At 59.2% G+C, this 20,624-nt stretch overlaps 1 protein-coding gene across 4 annotated transcripts; it reads left to right on the plus strand.

Annotated features, from left to right (window-relative positions):
- The first annotated feature begins 4,512 nt into the window (after positions 1-4,512).
- Positions 4,513-20,515, plus strand: DPEP1 (dipeptidase 1). Of its 4 annotated transcripts, none has more exons than XM_042920776.1 (11): positions 4,513-4,549; positions 13,967-14,171; positions 17,864-17,996; positions 18,244-18,376; positions 18,494-18,677; positions 18,851-18,920; positions 19,262-19,438; positions 19,542-19,626; positions 19,707-19,782; positions 20,045-20,180; positions 20,259-20,515. In XM_042920776.1, the coding sequence occupies exons 2-11, from the start codon at positions 14,068-14,070 to the stop codon at positions 20,424-20,426; spliced, it is 1,266 nt and encodes a 421-aa protein (XP_042776710.1). In that variant the 5' UTR covers positions 4,513-4,549; positions 13,967-14,067; the 3' UTR covers positions 20,427-20,515. The 4 variants fall into 4 exon arrangements, with proteins under 4 accessions (XP_042776710.1, XP_042776712.1, XP_042776713.1 ...); XM_042920778.1 differs by having other exon boundaries at positions 18,515-18,677; XM_042920779.1 differs by having other exon boundaries at positions 18,527-18,677.
- The last annotated feature ends 109 nt before the right edge of the window (positions 20,516-20,624 follow it).

Genomic DNA, 20,624 nt, shown 5'->3' on the forward strand with positions numbered 1-20,624 from the left:
GGAACAAGAGGGAAACAAACAGAACATTCCCCAGAGCAAGCACAGAGGGGAGGCAGAGGCTCTCTCCTGGGAGGCGTGTCCTCCAGAGGGGCTGCCGGCCCTCGGGGGCCCCCGCGATGCAGTGACATTCTAGCACCCCTGAACACATCCGTCCCCACTGAGCACGAGCTCCTGCAGGTGGGTCTCCTCAGGGTCACTTCTGCTGCTGGGTATGGGGCATGGGAGTGACTGAGGGGCCCCCCAGTACAGCCCCTGTCCTCCGTTTCACTGTCACCCCACAATGGGTGGAAATTCCAGGTGTCTCCCTGTAGCAACATGGTGACAGTTCTGGCCATTGACAAGGGGCCCTCCAAGGGGGGGAGAGCATTTAATGGCGTGTGTGTGACCCTGCCTTCCGTCCGCCCATCCGGTTCTCTCAGACCCGCTCTTTCCCCTCCCCTCCCCCACTCCTCCTTGCCCACATTCAGAGACCCAGGGCCCACGGGGCATTTTCTCCATCCTGGGGAGAGGCCTGGGAAGGCAGGCAGGTGGCTGGAGTTGGAGCCTGGCCCAGCTGTGAGGTCCTGAGGAGGGGCTGGCCCGGGCCAGGAGAGCCCCTGGTGGGGACACACCTGCATCCCCTAGGCCTCGGTGAGCAGGCTGGGGGTCAGTGGGGTGCCGCTGCCTGGGGGATTTCTGTCCAGAGCTTCGTCCCTGCTCCTGGAGCCCAGTCTCAGCAGGACACAGCCAGGAGACGAGTGACCTTGGAAACGGGATTCTAGAAGGTAGGAGAGCTGTGGTCAGCCCCGTCATTTGGAGACCGCAAACAGGCTCGCCTGACGTGTCTTTGAGTCAAGAGACCCTCTGTATTGTTCTCAGGACGAGGTCCAGACCCACTGAGGCTGGCTGGGCTCCTGAGGCCCCTCCAGCCTACGCCTTCCTACATCTCCTCTGTGCGGCAAATGTTCCGACCTTGCTACCTTCCCTTCAGGCTTCAATCGACTGGCTCCTTCCTCCAGGAAGTCTTCCTGTCCTGGGATTCTGCCTGGCGGAGAGCAGGGTCCCTGCCCTGCCCACTGCTGTGTCTCCACCAGGCGGAAAGGGCTTGTTGAATTAATGAAGGCGTGAATGAAAAGCAAAGCGGCCCTCACAATGTTCTGCCCTCATGAGGCAGAACCAGACCTTCCTGCAACAGTAACTCACAAAATAGAGTCAAAATATGCTCAGGACATATTCTTTGCATCTAATGTAGTCTGATTCTTTTGTCTTCCCTTTGGAAGCAAGGACATATTCTGGAGCAGAGCAGCCCATGGTCACCTGGCTTGAAGCTGAGGACCTGGGATGATGGGTGGGCTCTGAGCCCCCCGCCAGGGACCCTGCCTGGCTGGTCACTGGGGCCTGCTCCTCCCACCTTGGCCCCTGCCGCCTCCCTCCTGAAGACCTAACACAGTCAGCAGTGACCCCTAAGGACAGCATGCCTTCCAGTCCCTTCGTGTCCCCTTGGAATTACTGTCTCAGTCAGTTCTACATCATGTGAAATCATGGTTTAAAGATTACTTATTTAATAAGGAGTCTATCACTTTTCCTTTTCTCACTCAGTCTCCTCTTTCCTTGGACATCTCTGTCACAAATCCTGGGAGGGGACAAAGTTGAACTCCCTGCGTGTGAAGGGGAGAGGACCTCAGGGGCCTCCCTGAACATCTTAGGGAGAGAGGGACGGGCACAGTAGGAGCCAGGGTCCGGGGCTCAGGGCCGTGTGTGGGGACAGGTGGGTGTGAGCCAGGCCAGTGGGCGGGGCGAAACTGCCTGGTGCCCGGGGGCTTGGAAGCGGCAACATTCACATACGGTAGAGCTGTTTTCAGGGGGCGGAGGCTAACGTAACGCGTGGAGCCTCCCCTGGGATTCAGAATTGTCCCTGACCTGCGTCCCGCCCCAAGGAGGTAGCCGGTGCTTTGGTGTCATGGGCAGGAGGGAACGTTTGGTGCCCCTGACATGCGGGTGTCTCCCAGACATGCCCCTGGGAGCACAGAGCCTCGGCCTCCTGTCTGTAGAAGGGCAGACTCACCGAAGGTCCTGATGGGTCCACATGACACATCCAAGTGTGGCACCCGCCAGGAACAGGGGCACAGGGATGGTTCCGGAAGCCACAGAGAGTGGCCTCCGTGTAACCAGGGGCTCCCGGGCACCCGGGGCACAGGGCAGGCAGGGGCGGTCCGGGCCCCCTTCTCCTCTCATGCTGTCCTGAGTGGTAACTCAAGGCTGCACTGCTCTGGAACCCTGTGTTCTGGGCACGTGTCCACCGTGGCCCAGTTTCCAGAGCTGGGAAAGGGGGTTACCAGCCCCTGAGCGGCAGTCCTGGGCCCCCGGGGTCTGCAGGGTGCTGACCCCACCCGGTCACCTCCTGGGCCACACCTGCAGGAGCCCACCCGGCCGACAGAGGACAGCAGCGGAAGGTGGCAGTGGGGTGGTCAGGGACACCTGGGGCTTGTGCCTGAGGGGTGAGGGTGTGAGGGGGACTGAGCCTGAGCCCCTGGCCAGGACCCAGAGTGTCCGCCAGCCTCGGGTCAACCTTAGGGCTTTCGGCCCATTTCACAAACGGGACCCAGAGGTCCCCACACGTAGCGCTCAAGAGTGCCTGAGCATTTCACACGCGTCTTCCTCAAATCTACAGTGTCCCCATGCCGGGCACGGTTTTCCCCACTTTATCGTCCAGGGGCCGAGGCCAGCAGGCCGCCGGCTACGGCCGGGCTCAGTGACCATGCTGGGAGGAGGAGCTATCCAGGGGATGACCAGGGCTGCCCTGTCACTGTGCTGGAACAAGGGGCTATGGATGTGGGGCCGCGCCCAGGACCCTCCGCCTCTCAGGACAGCTGCTGAGGCAGCTTCACCCCTGCGGGAGGCGCCCTCAGCTAGGGCCTCCAGAACCGTGGCGGTCCCGTACTGGGCTGGCCTCAGAATCGAGGACCCAGCAACCCTGGACCCGGCACGGCGCGCAGCCTTGAAAGTTACCCACAGGTGTCTCCTACCCTCAAACGCGCCAAGCCCAGCAGCCACCTGAAGACACCTGAACGTCCTTCATGGGGAACTCCGTCCGGCACCTGGTGGCGTGGCCACAGGCGGCTCAGAGCTCAGAGCCCACCCGGGGACAGCTGGTATTTACAGGCTTGAACAGCGTTTGCGATCTGCCGACCCCACTCCTCTGTCCTCATTAACTGTCCTCCTATAGTCTCCTTCCAGAAGCTGAGGACACGGCAGAGAGGGTGAACAAAACCGGGTGGGCTGGAGCCTCCGGGAGGCCCAGAGGACACGCAGCCCTCCTCCACCTTCCCCGGAGGAGAGCCGTGCTCCGCCCCCCCCCCCCCCCCCCCCCCCCCCCGCTCCGGCACCGCTTACCGGCGGGCCCTCCCAGCTCTGCCCTCAGCTTGGATCCCTATCTCTGTCAGAGCCCCCTCTTCGGTCCAGATCCCCCCCCCCCCCCCGCCCAGACCTCAGGCCTCATCACTGAGACGCGTTTCTCTAAGTCTCGTATGAACCCTCCACACGGTGCCTAAGGGGCTGCTCCCGTTCAGAGACAGGTGACTGTGGCACAGGAGGGTCCCGCAGCCAGGGCAGAGGGCGGGCCAGAGCAAGGGAGCAGGGGCCCGTGCCCGCTACTGCGTCCCTGCCTCGGGCCGCTGGGACCCAGCGTGGGCCCAGCTGCGTGGCCCCTGCCCTGCGGGGTCGGGGCAACTTGCTGCCCGCCAGAGGGAGTCCTGCAGCATGTGTCCCCCAGCCCAGCCTCAGAGTCCTGAATCCACTCGGTGAAGGCATCCCCCGGCTAGCCCAGGCCCTACACAGATCTTCCCGATTTTGAAAGTCCCCAAGCTCTGCCAGAGGACATTCTGATTCATGATTGTTTTTGATCCTCTGATAGCTGGGAATGTGAGGGAGAGCACCCTCCCCCTGCGACACGCGCGGATACCAGGGCCCCCAGCCTCCGGGCAGGTGAGGGCCAACCCTGTTCCTGTACTGGGCACAGAAGGTCCCCCTCGACCCCGGGGAATGAGGACACTGGGCAGAGGCTAGGGGGCAGGGACCAAGTATCGGGGTGGGAATCCCCGGTCGGGGTGAGCTCGGTGGGAGGGTTCTGGGTGCCTTCCGAGCCTCCAGCCCCCAGCACCCTCCCGACGGTCCTCCCACCTGACGTCGATGCCCTGCCTGACGGCACCCCCACATCACTGTCTGGGGGTCCCTGCTTCCCCGTCACTCAGTGCAGTGCTGCCTGCCTGGGCCCGGGGGTGGGGGTGGGTGGCCAAACGCGCACGCCTGACCGAGGCCTCATGTAGAAACTACAACCAGCTGACATGTGTAAGACATTAAGCCCCTGGGTCCTGCTCTCGTGGAGCGGTGCATTGCGGAGGCCCCCGGGGGAATTTGTTTGTAAAGAGGTGGCTTTTTATGTGAGAGGGAAGCTGGGTGGAGAGCTCCAGGGAGGGAGGGACGAGCTGAAGTAAAACAGAAACAACCCCCAGCCCTCATGAGCTGGAAGCGGCAAGCAAGCAGCAGAGACAGACGCGCCGTCCTGTCCACGGTGAGTCCCAGGAGCCTGGGAACTGGGCTGGGGCCAGGGTTCTAAGGGGTCCGGCAGACTTGTCTCCTTCCACCGCCGGAGAGCCACCTGGCTGGGGTGCATTCCCTAGTGGGTGCCTGCTGTATACCCAGTGAGGCCTCTGAGCCCGACCTGGGGAGAGACAGACAAGTTCAGCCACACCTGAGACAGGAGCACACTGGGAGTGGGGGACGGGAAGGGCCCAACGGGCCGGGGGCCGGGGTTCCTGGGGAAGAGGAGGGGAAGAGGAGCAGGGGACCCGGTGCCAGCAGATGGACAAGAACGTCTCTTTTGTGTTGCGAGAGGTGGTGAGACAAGGCCAGAGCCCCCTTCCCAGCTGAGGCTAAGGGGCCAGGACCTCGTAGGAGCGTCTTGGGGGAAGCCCCTGAGGGAGGGACCCAATTCTGTGTGGACGGTGGGTCGCGAGGCCCAGAACAGTGGGGGCACCCGCAGGGTCTTGTGGTCTCCCCGGGGGAGTAGGGGACAAGACAGGACCAGGAGGGCCGTGGCAGAGCCACCAGCCCGAAGACAACTCCCAAGGGCGGGCAGACACAGGTGTCGTCTGTGAGGAGACTGGGGAGTGAGGCTTTGGGGGGCACAGAGGTCAGTGTGGTGGCCTCGTAGCTGGGCCTGGGAGGCTGAGGGGCTTGAGGACACCCCGATCCAGGGCAGCCTGGGACCATGGCTGGAGCTGCCCTTGTACCCCAAGCTCTCCCGGGGACGTGTCACCTGCTCCGCCCTCCCTCCGAGCTGATTGGGGGCCGCTGCATACCGGGCTCCAAGGGTGGCCACGGGCTGAGGGCAGTGCCGCGTGCACTGAGGCGAGCGTGGGGGCCAGGTGGGGACACCGACTCAAAGACCGGCCTGCGCTGAGCATGCGGGTGCATCATCACGGACATGTGCCGACGTCTGGGTGTGAGTGGGCTTCTGTCCAGTGCTTGCGTGTGTGTCCGTACGTGCACCCGCCCGGGTGGCCAAATGTCTGCAGACCACGTGAGTGCGCTCATCAGTACGTACACAGGTCCGCAGCTGCGGCCGTAGGCTGAGTCCAAGCATTCTCGCCCCTGCGGTTCGTGCGCGAGTGTGTGGGTCACGAGTCCATTTGTGCGGACGCAGTGACGTCTCGATGTGGATGGGGTCTGCGTGAGTTTGCTACGAGCGCTGCGTGTGGGCGATCGGACACGGTGTTCGCATGCGCGTGAGGGGTGTGTGTCTCTAGCTGTGCGTGTGTACGTGGGATGTGTCGGTCTGTTTTGCCCGTGTGCGCGTGTGGGTGTGAATGCACGCGCACACGGCGGGTGCGTGGCAGGCTGCGTTCCGCGTGTCGGTGCGTGCGTTCCTCTGCTTTTTCACGCGCCACGGCCTGTGTGTCCATGCGGGATGGTGGGTCACGGGTCTTGGGACCTCCGTGCTGCTGCGAGCTACCTCCCTTGGAAGGTTGGAGGCGTGAGTGCGAGAGAAACTTTGGTGGGGGGTCTCTTGGGCCCCACATCATGATGCTGTTTTGCTGGAAGAGTCTTTGGTGAGCTTCAGCTGATAATTCATTCCCCGGTGCTTCTGAGGGGACCTGATGCCTCTAGTGCTCGCGGCCCCCTGGGTGTCTGGGCAGGCGGCTTGCAAGGAGGTTCTGCCAACCCGCTGGGCCCTGACGGTGACCGGGAAGGCTGTAGCACCACCAGTGTGACCGCCCTGCGGCTCAGGCTGGGACTCAACAGCACTGTTCCCTTGCCACGTGTTTATTTTCACTGCATTCTTTCTTTTCTTTTCTTTTTCTTCTTTTTTAAATTTAATTAATTAATTAATTTACATCCAAGTTAGCATCTAGTGCAACAGTGATTTCAAGAGTAGATTCTTTAGTGCCCCTTCCCCATTTAGCCCATCCCCCCTCCCACACCCCCTCCAGTAACCCTCTGTTTGTTCTCCATATTTATGAGTCTCTTCTGTTTTGTTCCCCTCCCTGTTTTTATTTTATTTTCGTTTCCCTTCCCTTATGTTCATCTGTTCTGTGTCTTAAAGTTCTTGTATGAGTGAAGTCCTAGGATATCTCTTTCTCTGACTAATTTCACTTGGCATAATACCCTCCAGGTTCCATCCACGTAGTTGCAAATGGGAAGATTTCATTCTTTTCGATTGCCAAGTAATACTCCATTTATATCTATACCACATCTTCTTTATACATTCATCCATCGTTGGACATTTGGGCTCTTTCCATACTTTGGCTATTGTCGATAGTCCTGCTATTATAAACATTGGGGTGCACGTGCCCCTTCGAAACAGCATACCTGTATCCCTTGGATAGATTCCTAGTAGTGCGATGGCTGGGTCCTAGGGTCGTCCTATTTTTAGTTTTTTGAGGAACCTCCATACTGTTTTCCAGAGCGGCTGCACCAGCTTGCATTCCCACCAACAATGCAAAAGAGTTCCTCTTTCTCCACATCCTCACCAACATCTGTTGTTGCCTGAGTTGCTAATGTGAGCCATTCTGACAGGTGTGAGGTGGTAGCTCATTGTGGTTTTGATTTGCATTTCCCTGATGATGAGTGAAGTTGAGCATTTTTTCATGTGTCGGTTGGCCATCTGGATGTCTTCCTTGGAGAAGTGTGTATTCATGTCTTTTGCCCATTTCTTCACTGGATTATTGTTTCACTGGAGTATTGTTTTTTGAGTGTTGAGTTTGATAAGTTCTGTATAGATTTTGGATACTAAACCTTTATCTGATGTGTCATTTGCAAATATCTTCTCCCATTCCGTCAGTTGCCTTTCAGTTTTGCTGATTGTTTCCTTTGCTGTGCAGAAGCTTTTTATTTTGATGAGGTCCCAGCAGTTCGTTTTTGCTTTTGTTTCCCTTGCCTCCAGAGAAGTGTTGAGTAAGAAGTTGCTGCGGCTGAGGTCAGAGAGGTTTTTGCCTGTTTTCTCCTCGAGGATTTTGATGGCTTCCTGTCTTATGTTTAGGTCTTTCGTCCATTTTGAGTTTATTTTTGTGTCTGGTGTAAGAAAGTGGTCCAGGTTCATTCTTCTGCCTGTCGCCGTCCAGTTTTCCCAGCACCGTTTGCTGAAGAGACTGTCTTTATTCCATGGGTGTTCTTTCCTGCTTTGTCAAGATTAGTTGGCCATACGTTGGTGGGTCCATTCCTGGGTTCTCTATTCTGCTCCGTTGATCTGAGTGTCTGTGCTTGTGCCAGTACCGTACTGTCTTGCTGATTACAGCTTTGTAATACAGCTTGAAGTCCAGGATTGTGATGCCTCCTGCTTTGGTTTTCTTTTTCAAGGTCGCTTTGGCTATTCGGGGTCTTTTCTGGTTCCATACAAATTTTAGGATTGTCTGTTCCAGCTCTGGGAAGAGTGCTGGTGTTATTTTGATAGGCATTGCGTTGAATGTGTCAGTTGTTTTGGGTATCACTGCGTTCTTTCTGTTTATGGCAAGTGGTGCTGACTTCCCAACTAATAACACTTTGCCCTTTACTTAAATAAGAAATGGAACGATTCAAAGCAAACTACTGAGGCGGGGCTTGAGGCAAGGATTGGGAGGAGTCTGCTTCTTTGGGAAGTGGCCCCGTGGCCCTTTCCGTGGCCAGGAGGAGAGGAGCATCTGAGAGGGGGTGTCAGGGCGGCCTCCCCGGGGACCAGCTGGCAAGAGCCCTGTCCTTGGCTTCCACCCCACTGGTTGAGGACCAGCCACACCAGCCCCACGTCGTCTGGGTGAGACCAAGATGTGAATGGGCACAAGAGGCTTCTCTCTACTACGGGGAAGCAGTCCTGGGGCACAGATAACATGGCCGTCGTGAAGGGGAAAAAGGAAGGCAGGCTGCTTCACAAGGGCCCGTGAGGTTGGGACCGTGCGCCCTCATTCCACAGACAAGAAAACCAAAGTCACTGGTCACGGGGAAATGGCCAGCGTGTCAGCTCTCCGCTGCCGCGTAACAAATTATCCCAAAACTTGGCAGCGAGTGCACAGGGCTCATGTCCGCACCACCGTTTCCTGCGGGCTGGGGCTTCATCAGGTCAGGGGGGCCAGACACCAGCCGGGAGGTGCTGCTCGGATGACCGGAAGGCTGGTGCCTGGCCGTCGGCTGACACCGTGCTGGCCCTGTTGACAAGAGCAGCCAGGCCAGGTTTCCGGAGGACTGTCCCAGGAGACAGAGCCAGGGAGGAGCACAGAAGTCACACCTCCCACCTTCTAGCAGCTGGTAGGTCAAGCCAGTCACCTCTCCACAGACGGGCCAGCGTCGCACAGTGAGGAGAGCCTGTGGGCCACGAGGCAATGGTGCAGCCGTCTCTGGAAAATGCAGTCTGCCACGGCCAGGGGTTCGAACCCAGGACTGTCTGTTTCTGAAGTGTGTGCTGTTCACAAAGCCCTGACCTCCCTCCTCACAGTGAACCTTAAAAACGAATGGCCTGGGCCAGGCCAGCCCCTGGCTCTGTCTGAACCACTACAACATGGCGATGAGAAAGACGGCCGCAGGTGCCTGCCTGGCTCAGTCGGTCGGGCTTCCGACTCTGGCTGGAGCCCTGATTCATGGTCTCGCAGTTCATGAGTTTGAGCCCCGCTTCAGATCCTCTGTCCCCCTCTTTCTCTGCCCCTCCCCACTCGTTCTCACTCACTCTCCCTCTCTCTCAAAAACAAAATACACGTAAAAATAAAATAAATAAGAGTTACAAAAAGATGGGTGCCATGTGCAGCAACCAGGCCAAGTGGAGGCGACTGGAATGAAAAGCAAACACTGAGGAGGCTTTGTGGTACCACGCCTGCGTCCTCCAGGCCACAGTGGGAGGCTGAGACGCACGTCCCTGTTCTGGCGCATTTGGGTTGAGAACGAAACTTGCGACATCAGAGAATGGAAAGCATCCATCAGCCCTCAGATTTCAACACATTTCCAGGATTGAAAACAGGCTGGAAGAGGCCATCTATGAAGCAGAGAAGGGAGACCCGTCGGGAATATTTGTGGAGGGGGCTGCAGGGGTGGGAGGGGGACAGCCCACCCGGGAGAAACCAGAAGGGAACTCGGCTCTGACGCTGCAGGGGTGGACGTGATAAGGGAGCTGTTGACGTGGATGCACGGATCCTACAGCCAGGTGGAAAACACCAGAACACCAGGAGGGCCTCCCTTAACATTTTTGTCTGTCTGGAAATCGGAGCTGCATTACAAGTGCCCGAGTCGAGTTGTGGCGTTAAGGGGTCCCCTGTGTGATGAGACCCTCCCTCGTGCTCATTTCATGCCAAATCTGAAGCCAGGAGGCTGTCTGGGTACACACAGCACACCCAGCTTTGCTGTCACTGCCTTCTTCAATGTGCAGTGACGAAGATGGCCAGTGGTTAAGGGAAGTGTGCAAACGCAACACGAGGTCCGGATAAAGTACGGGAAAAAACGAGTTCAGAAGAAACAAGCGATCATCTGATAAACGGATGAAAACAGAACCCCCGATATCAGACAATATTTCCGTAACAAAAACAGAGTGCCAAGGGGAAAACATCAACCACAGACCACTCTTGGGAGATTAAATCTATGATCCCTGAAAGAAAACATTGCAAGTGCTGAAAGTCAAAATTGAGGACATCTCTTAGCACACAGAGTAAAAGCACAAGAAAACCTAAAATGAGACACAAGGCATGAACACAGGAGGTCCGGCATCTGGGGGAGAGCAGGGCCAGGAGAGAGGAGAGAGAGTAAGTGGGAGTGAAGAAATGGTGCCCTGTGATAAAGGCAGAAAGAGACTTCCAATCAGTAAACCTGAGGGTTGAGCTAGTTGAATGAAAAATAGAGCCTCAAATTAAGGCACACCATGGAAAAATTGCAGAACCCCAGGACGAAGACGTGACTCACGAAGATTGTGGAGAGAAAGCAACATGTCCTCTCCCCAGAAAGACCCGGGGCTCAGACCAACACTGGATGCCCCATCAACAACACAGTGCGGACACCCTCAAGCTCCAAGGGAAAATGGTTTACAGCTCAGTGGTACATGTCCAGCAAAACTGCTGACCACGTGCAAACCCCCGGGGCCTCTAATCTGGACTTCCCACACACCCACTACTAAGGAATGATTTGAGGACCAGCTCTAATAAAGTAAGAACATAAACCCAAAAGAAGGCAGACTCGTAGTGTAGAAATTAAGTGGAAGCCATCAATCCAAAGCTAGGGGCTGTAGGTATGAGGCACAGAGCTTAGAAGATAGAGAATATGATTAACAGCGCCCAGTGGAATGAAAAAAATAAAAAATAAAAGCAACCAGAAACTCCAGGTGAACAATAAAACCATATGGAACAAGCAAGCTGAATTGGGAGCTGAGAACGCCTTGATCCGCCGGGCGCGCCGGGAGCTCTACACGTTAGCGCTTCCAACAGGACTGGGATGACTTCTGTTTCACAGAGATACTGAGGCTGAGGGCTCTGAGCAGCTCGCACAAGGCTTGCTGCCTTGTCCCCCACAGCGTGTGAGTCAAAGGAACGATGCACACCCGAACCCGGGCCCCCAGAAGGTTTGCCCTCAGGCTCAGTGCCACTCGTGCTCAGTGTGACGCTGTGAACTCTTAGGACAAGGCTGCGCGGGTCCTCCCACCTGGTGCATCCCGGTGGCCTTGAGTCCTCTCCTCTGGGCAGCAACTAAGTGCAGTCACACCCACAGCTCAGCTCCTGGAAAGCTGTCCTCTGTCCTGAGCCAATAGAATGTGAATGTTCCCTGAGACTAGAGGCAGGTGGGACTGTGTTGGAGTTGGGGCAAACGGAAAAGTCAGAATACGGGCCCTGCCTGCACTTAAAAGTTTATATTTTTTCCAGCATGGATTTTTTTTTTTTTGCACAAATTTTTATTTTTAGAAATATTGCATGAAAATACTATTGACCTCGATGGCTCAAGTTTTTGTGCTCCCCCCCCACTTTGAAATTTGCATGTGAAGCTAATGCCTGGCTCTCCTCACACTCAACCAGCCCTGTGCTACCTGGGTACCTGGGAGAACCAGGGACCAACGGGAGAGAACCAAACTTGTGAGGGGAAAGAGGAAGTCAAGGTGTGACGAGCAAAGCTGGGAAAAGAGGAACAGCCACGTAGCCCACCTTTCAGGGGTGATGGGGCACACCTCCCACCGCGGGGTGGGATGAGGGTATGTTGAGACCCTTTCTGTTGGGCTTTTAAACTAATAAAGTATTACAAAGGGTTGACCGGAGAATTTAATAATAATAATAATAATAATAAATAACGTCAACGAATCCTGAACTTGAAGATGGAGAGAAGGTCAAAATCCAGGGTCAGGCAGGTTTCGAAGGACAGGCACATGGAGCTGTGTGGCAACGGATGAAGGGTTAGAGAAGAACTCACAGCCGCGAGACTGTGTGTGTACAAAGGAATCTGACCTGCCGTGGCTGCCGTGCTGGAAAGTGGCCGTGAGAAGCCCCTGTGTGAATTCACTGGGATGCAAGTGTTCCTGGGACATGGCCCAAGAAAGTACTGTAGACGAGCCAGAGATAAGTTAGAACAAATATCTCAAGACAGGAGCAAATACAGTACACAGGAAACTGGATCCAGGGCAAGGTGTAGTTACATAGTTACATTTAAATCAAGGGCTCAGCCCAGGGCTGGCTGTAACCTCCTGGGAAGGACTTCTCTGTTGAAGGAGAAATACTGATTTAAATACAACTGTTACACATATCACCGCTAGCAAAGTAGTGAGACTCCCGGAGACAGGGAATTGAAATACCCTGAAAATTTTGGCAAAAGCAAGAAACAGGGGAGGAGCTTCGAGATGGGACAAGAAACAGTGGGCCCAGCACCACCACCATCATTATTCTGGCTTGAACGATCACGTGTAAAGACAGCGTGTTCAGACGAGGCTGAGAAATCAAATACAGTTACACGTTCTGAGGACCCAACTCCGAAACAAAACGGATAAGAAAAAAAAAAGTTAAACATAAATAGAAAAATCGGGGGCAGGCAAAATAATAAAAGCAGGGAACAGGTTCCGGGAGAGATCCTGGGAAAAGGGACCCCGTGGAGAGGGCGGCCCACAGGGTGTAAGCAGACCAGAGCCCTGCCCACGGAAGCATCCAGGCCCCGAGGAGACAGGTTGGGAGGTTGGAGGTGAGTGGACACAAGTGGCTGTGCAGAAGACGGCCAACGGCAAGCAGGTGTGTGCCAGCCACCTCCGCGGAGACTCCTGGTTCCAGCTGGCCCCGGGCTTCGTCACCCTCCCCAGCGCCTCTCCCCAGCGCCCGCGGTCTGCTTAGAACCTGTGGCCGGAGTGGGGGGTGGGTGAGGGTCACCCTGGTGGGATGGGGATCCTGATGGAGAAAGTCTTGCATGGGGTCTGGGGCCAGTGGCACAGAGGATGTCCCTGGGTCCCTGCTCCTCTTCTCAAGGGGTGCGGAGGAGCTGGAGCAGACCAGGGCTGCTACCCTCAGCACCGTGCGCCCCGCAGCCTTTCGTGCTGCCCTTTCAACAGGAGACACAGGCTGGGCCCACCCAGCTAATGGGCAGAGCCGGGGCTGGGAAGTGACCTCCCTCCTCAGGCTGGTGGAAGGATTCATCCTTGGCAGGGGGGGGCTTCGCAGAGCAAGTCTGCATGAGGCTCCAGCACCGTCCAGGTGCAGAGGCATCAGGGAGCCTGCTGAGGGGATGGGGTCCAAGGGCCCCCACCCCCAGGCTTGCCCACCTGCCCTCCTGAGCCTCCCTGCCTCACCCACACCTCTCAGCAGCCTTCCTGGCCTGGCTGTCTCCCAGCCCGGGTGCCCACTGGAACCCTGGACGCTGGCCCAGCCCTGGGACCAGGATCCATGGGTTCCAGCAAAGACATCAGGAGCCTTGAGTGCCCAGAAAGCCTGGAGAGCCACCTCCGTGCTAAGGAAACGCTGACCCTCCAGATTTCTGACCCGCTGAGTCCAGCCTGCTCGGCCAGAAGCCTGCAGCCAGAGTGTGGGTGGCTGGACGGCCAGACGGTGGCAGGGCAGCCAGGGCCCGACCCCCAGCAGTGGGTGGTATGATGGGAGCATCCTGGGGGGCTGCATTCCGTCTTCCATGATGATGTAAGACTGTTTTTACAGGCAAACATTACAAGAGGCAAATCTGAATGATGTTTCAGTTCTTGTTTACAGATCTTAGGCCGCCAGGTCCTGAGTTTGCAGAGGGAATATGACAGTACCACTAATGCAGGCTGAGACCTTACCCAGGGTCGCCCCTCCCAGGCCTGCCCTTTCACCCTGGCTCTGCTCCCCTGGGGTCAGCAGCCTCCTACTATGCCTGTGCCTGGCCCAGACAGCAACGCCCGGCCCACAGGGTCCAGGACCTCCCATCCTCCACCCCCCTCCCGAGGGAGTGCTGGTTACTGATTGAACCTGGAATGAATCTTAAATGGGACATCTCCTGGCAGTAATCACCAGGACCAAAGGCCTCTGTTCTCTCTTCTGGCGCACAGACCAGCTCCTTCTAGCCTTGGCCGGACCCCACACACAAGCCGGCCAGGCGAGGCCAGACGTGCCAGAGCAGTGCTCGAAGCAGGCCCCTGGACGCTGTGTCATGCAGACCAGCTGGTGGCTCTGGGCCCTGGTGGCCGTCTGCACTGGAGACCAGTTCCGGGATGAGGCTGAGAGAATCATGCGGGGCACACCTGTCATTGACGGGTAAGTGGCCACTGGGGACGGGACTGGGGGTCCGGGGCCGGAGGGGCTAGGAGCTCATGTGACCCTGACACTGACATTGCCTAATCTCTGCTGGGGCTCAGTTTCTTCAACCACAACATGGCTTTTGCCTTTGCTGGCCTCAGCTTATTCGTGGGGTCTCTTAGGGCCCCCCAAAGCTTCAGCAGATGATGGTCTGGAGGGAATGGAGCGGTTAAAAGGCCCCTGTGGCCCTCAGCAGCTCCTGGGGTGCCCTACAAGCTGACCCCCTGCACCCTGGGTGCCAGCTCCCAGCTCAGAGTGGGTGCTGGGGATAGAGGAGGTTGGGGCCTGGCCCAGGGCACGCCTCAAACTAGCCATGTAGCCCAAGGAGCCATATTCCCTCCCTGGGCCTTAGTTTCCCCTGGGAGGCCCCTCCTTAACCCTCCTCCAAGACCTTTCTCATTCCTCTCCCTCTCTTGCATCCGCCTTGGGGAGACCTCCTCAGGCACAGGGTCCCCGGGTCACCTCTGTGCTGTGTGCCCAGCTTGACCTTACTTGCGTGTCCACTGACCCACCCACCCCCACAGAGGGAGACCCCTTTCTAGCCAAGACCCTGGTGACACCTTGTGGTTTTGTCTCTGATCCACAGCCAAGCTGGCAGGGCCTGTCTCCTCCAATGCCCGGTGCGTCTGCCCTCCTCCCTTGCCCCCATCTCCACCTCTGCTGGGTCATCCGGTGAGCCTCTGGCTGTCCTTCCTTCCACCAGCGGAGGTCTGGTCTCAGGGCTGCAGCCAGAGGGAGTCTGGGAGACAGAAGTACCAGCTCCCGTCCCCTGGCTCAAACTCCCCACCTGTCACGGCTCCCACTGAGCTCAGAGTATTGTCTAAGTCCTGCAATGGACCCCAAGGCCCTTCACTGCCTTCCCCAGCCATCCCCACACTCCCGGGTGCTCCAGGCAGGCTCGTGCTGTCCCTGCTGGTCCCCATGTCCACACCGCCTCCCTCAGCTCCTCCCGGGCTTTGCTCTGGGCTACCTCTCCCGGCCCCCGTGTGAAACGCCACCTGGGCACACACCCCTGCCGTTCTCCCGCTTCCTTTCCTGTCCCATTTCCAACATACCAGCAGGGAGCGAGGACCCCGTTCCCTGGGCACTCAGTCTGAAGAGCCGCGTGGCACACACACACACACACACACCCTTGGGCGCTGGAAGTGTTAGGGGAGCACCCGTTTGTGCCTGTCTGGCACCCAGTAAGTGCGTGATAAATGTTGCGGTCGTGACTATTTGGCAGACGCCTCTGGGCTTTGTTGGACAAAATAGTCTTGCAAGAAAAGCAGAGAAAATGGGGTGTGTCCTTATACGGGAAGCCCAGGGAGCTGTGGCAGCCCTAGAGAAGGGAGGGGCCGCCGGCCCTTGCCCATCTGCCCCTGGTTCCTCCCCCGTACCTCCTTCCTGGCCCCGGGGTCCCCGCATACACACTCAAGGGGAGTGAGGCAAAGAGAGGTCTGCTGAGAGGCTGCTGCCCTGGGCTCCCATCCCGGATGGAGCCCCTGCTGTCTGGTAGAAGATGTCAACAGTATGAGCCCGGGACGGTGGACCCACTGGGGTGGGGGGGCAGCTGGACACAGAGAGCGGGGAGCAAGGTCAGGTGCTGGGTTGGGAGGACCGCAGGAGGGGTAAGGTGGCTCCAAGAGCCTAGACACCCCGGGATTCTCAGGGAGCTGGGATTTGGGAATCGGGGTTGTCCCAAGAGCCAGACAGTGAAGAGCAGGTGACAGGACCCAAACCGACACTGTGATATTAGCTATATTTGCAGGTAAGAGACTCAGGTAAGTGGTTTCAACAAGAGAAAGAGCCCCAGGGAGTCCTGGCTGTTCCACAGTGTGACACAGCGGCCATCATTCCCACCTCAGGCTTCAAAGTGGCCGCTGCAGCCCCGGCCTTTACGTCTGCATGCCAGCCAGCATGAAGGAGGGACGTAGAAAGGGCAAAGGGTGAGCGAGTCAAGGAGAGCTTTTGGGAGCTGTCAAAGGGCAGAACTTAGTCACACGGCCACACCCAGCAGTAAAGGGACACGAAGTCGCTTTATTTCAAATGGCCAGGTTTCCTGCTAAAAACAGGCGGTTCTGTTACCAAGAAAAAGACGGAGAGTGGGTAGCGGGCCTCCAGCAGTCGCTCCTACAATAGCTGGCTGTCATTCAAGTGCTTGGAACCGTCACCTCCCCCCTTGGAGCAGGAGCAGGGTCCTCTGACCACTGGGGGTGCTGCCCAGGCCACACAGATAAGGAGGGTGGATCCGGGCTCCAGAAGGGCATTGTTGGCCGCAGGGCAAATGTGACCTCTGTTCCCCACTCCCGCGAAGGCAGGAGGGGAGGAGGCTGGAGCAAAGTGCCCCTCCCTCCCGGTGGGTTCCTGGCTGCCGGCTGGAGGGTGGGGCGTCCTTAGGCCGGGAGGAACGGCCCCTCCAGGGACCCTGCCCGGTGCTGCTCAGAGGCGCGGACACTCTGGGCTCACCCACACGTGCCCCCGCTCGGTCAGCAAAGGCGTTCTGACCACCAGCCCACACCCGACCACGTCAAAACACAGCTGTGGCGGTGGCCCTCGAGAGAGCTGGGGGGCTTCCGGAGTCTGGAGCCGGCTTGCTTTGGAAAGGCTCACCCCAGGACGGCTGGCCGAGGAGGTCCAGGCACTGACAGTTTAGTCTCTGGGCCAAGTAGCAAAGCGTCCCCATGTTCCAGGTGGAGAAACTGAGGCCAGAGAGGCAGGAGCCAGGATTGGGGATGGGGACTGGATGGGGGTTGAGGACAGAGCTGGGGGAGGGGTCTCGAAAGCAGAAGCGGCCCCTCAAACAGAGCAGTGGCCCCTGGGATGGGGCCGGGAGCGGGAGTGGGGCGGGAGGGGAGGGTGGGCGAGGCACCAGGCCCCTGGCCCTCGCCGGTGCATCAGGGATCCCGCAGGGGCTCCCCACGGGTGTCCCGTATTCCGGGCTTGGCTGATCCAAGTGTAGATTGCACCTCGCGGGTCTGAGACTTTGCATTTCCCCGGCCCCTGCTTCTTCCATGTGTGAACTGAGGGGGTGCTGGCAGCCCAGAGGTCTCTCCCCCTCGAGGCTGCTCCTGGCTCCTGGGTCCAGGGCTGAATCTGCCCAGCCCTGTGGGTTCTTGCCTTTGCAGCCCAGACCGGCCCCTGCCATTCGCCTCCTCCTTCCCTCCCCTCCTTCTCTCCCTCCATAGAAGCACAGAAGGATGGGCAGAGCTGTCACCGAGGCCCGGGGCCCCAAGAGGATGGGGTGTGTGTTTTGGCGGGGGGTGCCAGACAGGCCACACCCCCATTTCCCTGCCCCCTCCCTGCAAGGGGAGGATTTCAAGAGTCCCCCGCCCAGCTGCCTGGTGTGAACCAGCACTATTCATGGAGGGGGTCTGAACCCTGCCCGTTCCCCAGGACGATTCTGGAGACAAACATCTGCCCTTGCCTCTTGGGCAGCGGAAGGCCCTTGGAGGGAACACCTCCCGGAGGCTCTCTCCGCTCACAGTCACCTGGCCTGGGTGTGGGGCACAGTCGAGCAACTCACCTGCGCATAGGCGTGCTCGGATCACGAGCAATCCGCCAGCCCTGTGGCCGGCTCTAATTCCCAGCCTGTGAGGGAGTTCGGAGGCCCCTGGCCTGAGTGGCCACCCTGACTCACTCCTGGCCCTTTCTCCCGCCCCCACCCCCAGGCACAATGACCTGCCCTGGAGGCTGCTGACCATGTTCAACAACCGGCTTCAGATCGAGAGGGCCAACCTGACGAGCCTTGCCAACACACACACCAACATCCCCAAGCTGAGGGCTGGTTTTGTTGGGGGCCAGGTATGGCTCAGCCCGGCCCCACGCTCGCTCACGCTGGCGTCCACCCATCTCCCTCCCCACCGCGTCCTGGCCAGGGTGCAGGCGTGCCCGGGGCGGTGTCCCTCCTGAGCCCTTGGGGCCACAAGTCTTTGGAGGGGGACGCTGGTGGCCACCAAGGCCGTCCCAGGGCTCCCGGGGCAGGAGGAAAGCGTGTGTGGCGTGGGGCCGGGGGCCAGCGGTCCTAGCCGCCCTCCCCCGCGGCCCCTAGTTCTGGTCTGCGTACACGCCCTGCGACACCCAGAACAAGGATGCCGTGAAGAGGACCCTAGAGCAGATCGACGTCATCCAGCGCATGTGTCAGATGTATCCGGAGACCTTTGTGTGTGTCACCAACAGTGCAGGTGGGTCCCGGTCCGGCCCGCCTTCCCGAGCCCCTGCCGCTGCCCGCCCCAGCCCCGGGCAGGGTGGCTAGGGCCGCCCGGGTGTGCCTTACGTCGAAACCCCCCGGGCACCCCCAGGTGCCCGACGCCCTCAGCCAGCTCTCCTCACAGGCGTCCGGCAGGCCTTCCGGGAGGGGAGGGTGGCCAGCCTTGTCGGCGTGGAGGGCGGCCACTCCATAGACAGCAGCCTGGGCGTCCTGCGGACACTCTACCGCCTGGGCATGCGGTACCTGACCCTCACCCACAGCTGCAATACGCCGTGGTAGGTGACCCCGGGGAGGCCCCCAGGCCGCGCGGGAGGGGGAGGGCCGCGGGGCAGGGCCGATCCCTAGCCCTGCTCTCCTCCGGCTCCTTCCTCCCCTTCCGAGCGCCCTGGATCCGGGTGGGCCACGACCACCACTCCATCTCTGGCACACCTGCTCTCCGCTCTCCCAGGGCTGACAACTGGCTGGTGGACACGGGAGAGGACAAGGCTGAGAGCCAAGGCCTGTCGCACTTTGGCCAGGTAAGGCGGTGGGGGGGGGGGGGGGGCGTCAGGCAAGGAACACAGTCACCCTCAGAGAAGTGACCCAGGACGCAGTTTCTCACCTCTCAGGACCTGTTTCCTCACCTATAAACTGGAGCCCCAGGGCCATCCCAGGGTGGGTACCCGCTGGAGCGGCTGGGCATCTTCCGGCCATTGAAGAGTCCACGAGCGCCTGGCCAGCGAGGGGACCTTTCCCAAATGTCCCGCCCGCCATGCCGGGACTCGTGGGGTGTGGGGGGGGGCCTGCGGTGAACCCCGGATGTGCAGACACAGTGTGGCCAGTGCAGCCTTCCTGACCCCCGAGCCCTGTGTCGGTGCAGAGTGTGGTGAAGGAGATGAACCGCCTGGGGGTCATCATCGACCTGGCCCACGTGTCCGTGGCCACCATGAAGGCTGCCCTACGCCTGTCCACGGCCCCCGTCATCTTCAGCCACTCCTCGGCCTACAGCCTGTGCCAGCACCGGCGCAACGTGCCCGACGACGTGCTCCGGCTGGTGGTGAGGGGCTGCGGGCCGGCCCTCCCTCCCTGCCCCTCCCCGCGGTGGTCCCGGGGTGCCCCGCCTCCTCCCGTGCCCACAGCTCCACTGTTCTCCTGGGCAGAACCAGACGGGCAGCCTGGTGATGGTTAATTTCTACAACGACTACGTTTCCTGCAGACAGGAAGCCACCCTGTCCCAAGTAGCAGGTTGGTGCGTGTGAGTGGCCACGGCAGCTGGGCGGGGGAGGGCCACTCCCGGGACCCACACCCGCTGCCTTCCTCGGTAGACCACCTGGACCACATCAAGAAGGTGGCAGGAGCTGGAGCCGTGGGCTTTGGCGGGGACTTTGATGGTGTTTCGAGGTAAGGGGCAAGGCCTACATCCTGTGGCTGACCTGGGAAGGTCACACCACGTCCCCCACCCCACCCCACCCACCCACCCCCGCCCAAACATGTCATGAGGGTCTGAAGCTCGGACGGGCCCAGCACATCTGGGTCTGAAGGCCACTGCACTGGACTCCCCGATGCCTTGAGGTGGGGGCCACAGGGGTTCGTGGGGAGGTGGACAGGCCCGAGGCCCTGACCCCTGGGACTCAGGGCCTGGTTCTCTCTGCCCTCACCTCAGGCTCCCCGTGGGGCTTGAGGATGTGTCCAAGTACCCAGACCTGGTGGCTGAGCTACTCAGGAGGCGGTGGACAGAGGCGGAGGTCAGGGGCGCTCTGGCCAACAACCTGCTCAGGGTCTTTGAGGCAGTGGAACAGGTAAGGAGAGGCCGGTGCACCCGCCCGCCCTTCTCTGCCGGAAGGCGGGCAGGTGGCCCAAGCGGTGTCTGTCCCCAGGTGAGCGATCACACACAAAGTCCTGAAGAGGAGCCCATCCCGGCGGCCCAGCTGCAGGCTTCCTGTAGGACGATGTACGGCTACTCAGAGGCCCCCAGCCTCCACCGGCAGCCAGGGGCCCTGCTGGCCTCCCTCACTACCGTCCTCCTCGGCCTGGGCCTTCTGTGATGCCCTGGGGAGACGGTGGCATCAGGGCAGGGAGAGTCCGGCTCCCCAGGCATGAGGCCTGGCCTCTCCTGAGCAGGCACCGGGGCTCACCTGAGGGCAGGAAGCTGTGGACAGCTCCAGACACAGACACACAGTGGACCCTTAATAAAGGCAACAACCCTTCCGAGCTATGAGGCTGTGTGTTCTCAGCATCCCAGT

This window comes from Panthera leo, chromosome E2 (genome assembly GCF_018350215.1).
Source record: "Panthera leo isolate Ple1 chromosome E2, P.leo_Ple1_pat1.1, whole genome shotgun sequence".
NCBI classification, from domain to species: domain Eukaryota; kingdom Metazoa; phylum Chordata; class Mammalia; order Carnivora; family Felidae; genus Panthera; species Panthera leo.

Coding starts and splice junctions, on each gene's coding strand:
- DPEP1 (XM_042920776.1), top strand. CDS start 14,068: ATGCAGACCAGCTGGTGGCTCTGGGCCCTGGTGGCCGTCTGCACTGGA. Junction 18,678..18,850: donor CACAGCTGCAATACGCCGTG/GTAGGTGACCCC, acceptor CCGCTCTCCCAG/GGCTGACAACTGGCTGGTGG. Junction 19,439..19,541: donor ACGACGTGCTCCGGCTGGTG/GTGAGGGGCTGC, acceptor TCTCCTGGGCAG/AACCAGACGGGCAGCCTGGT.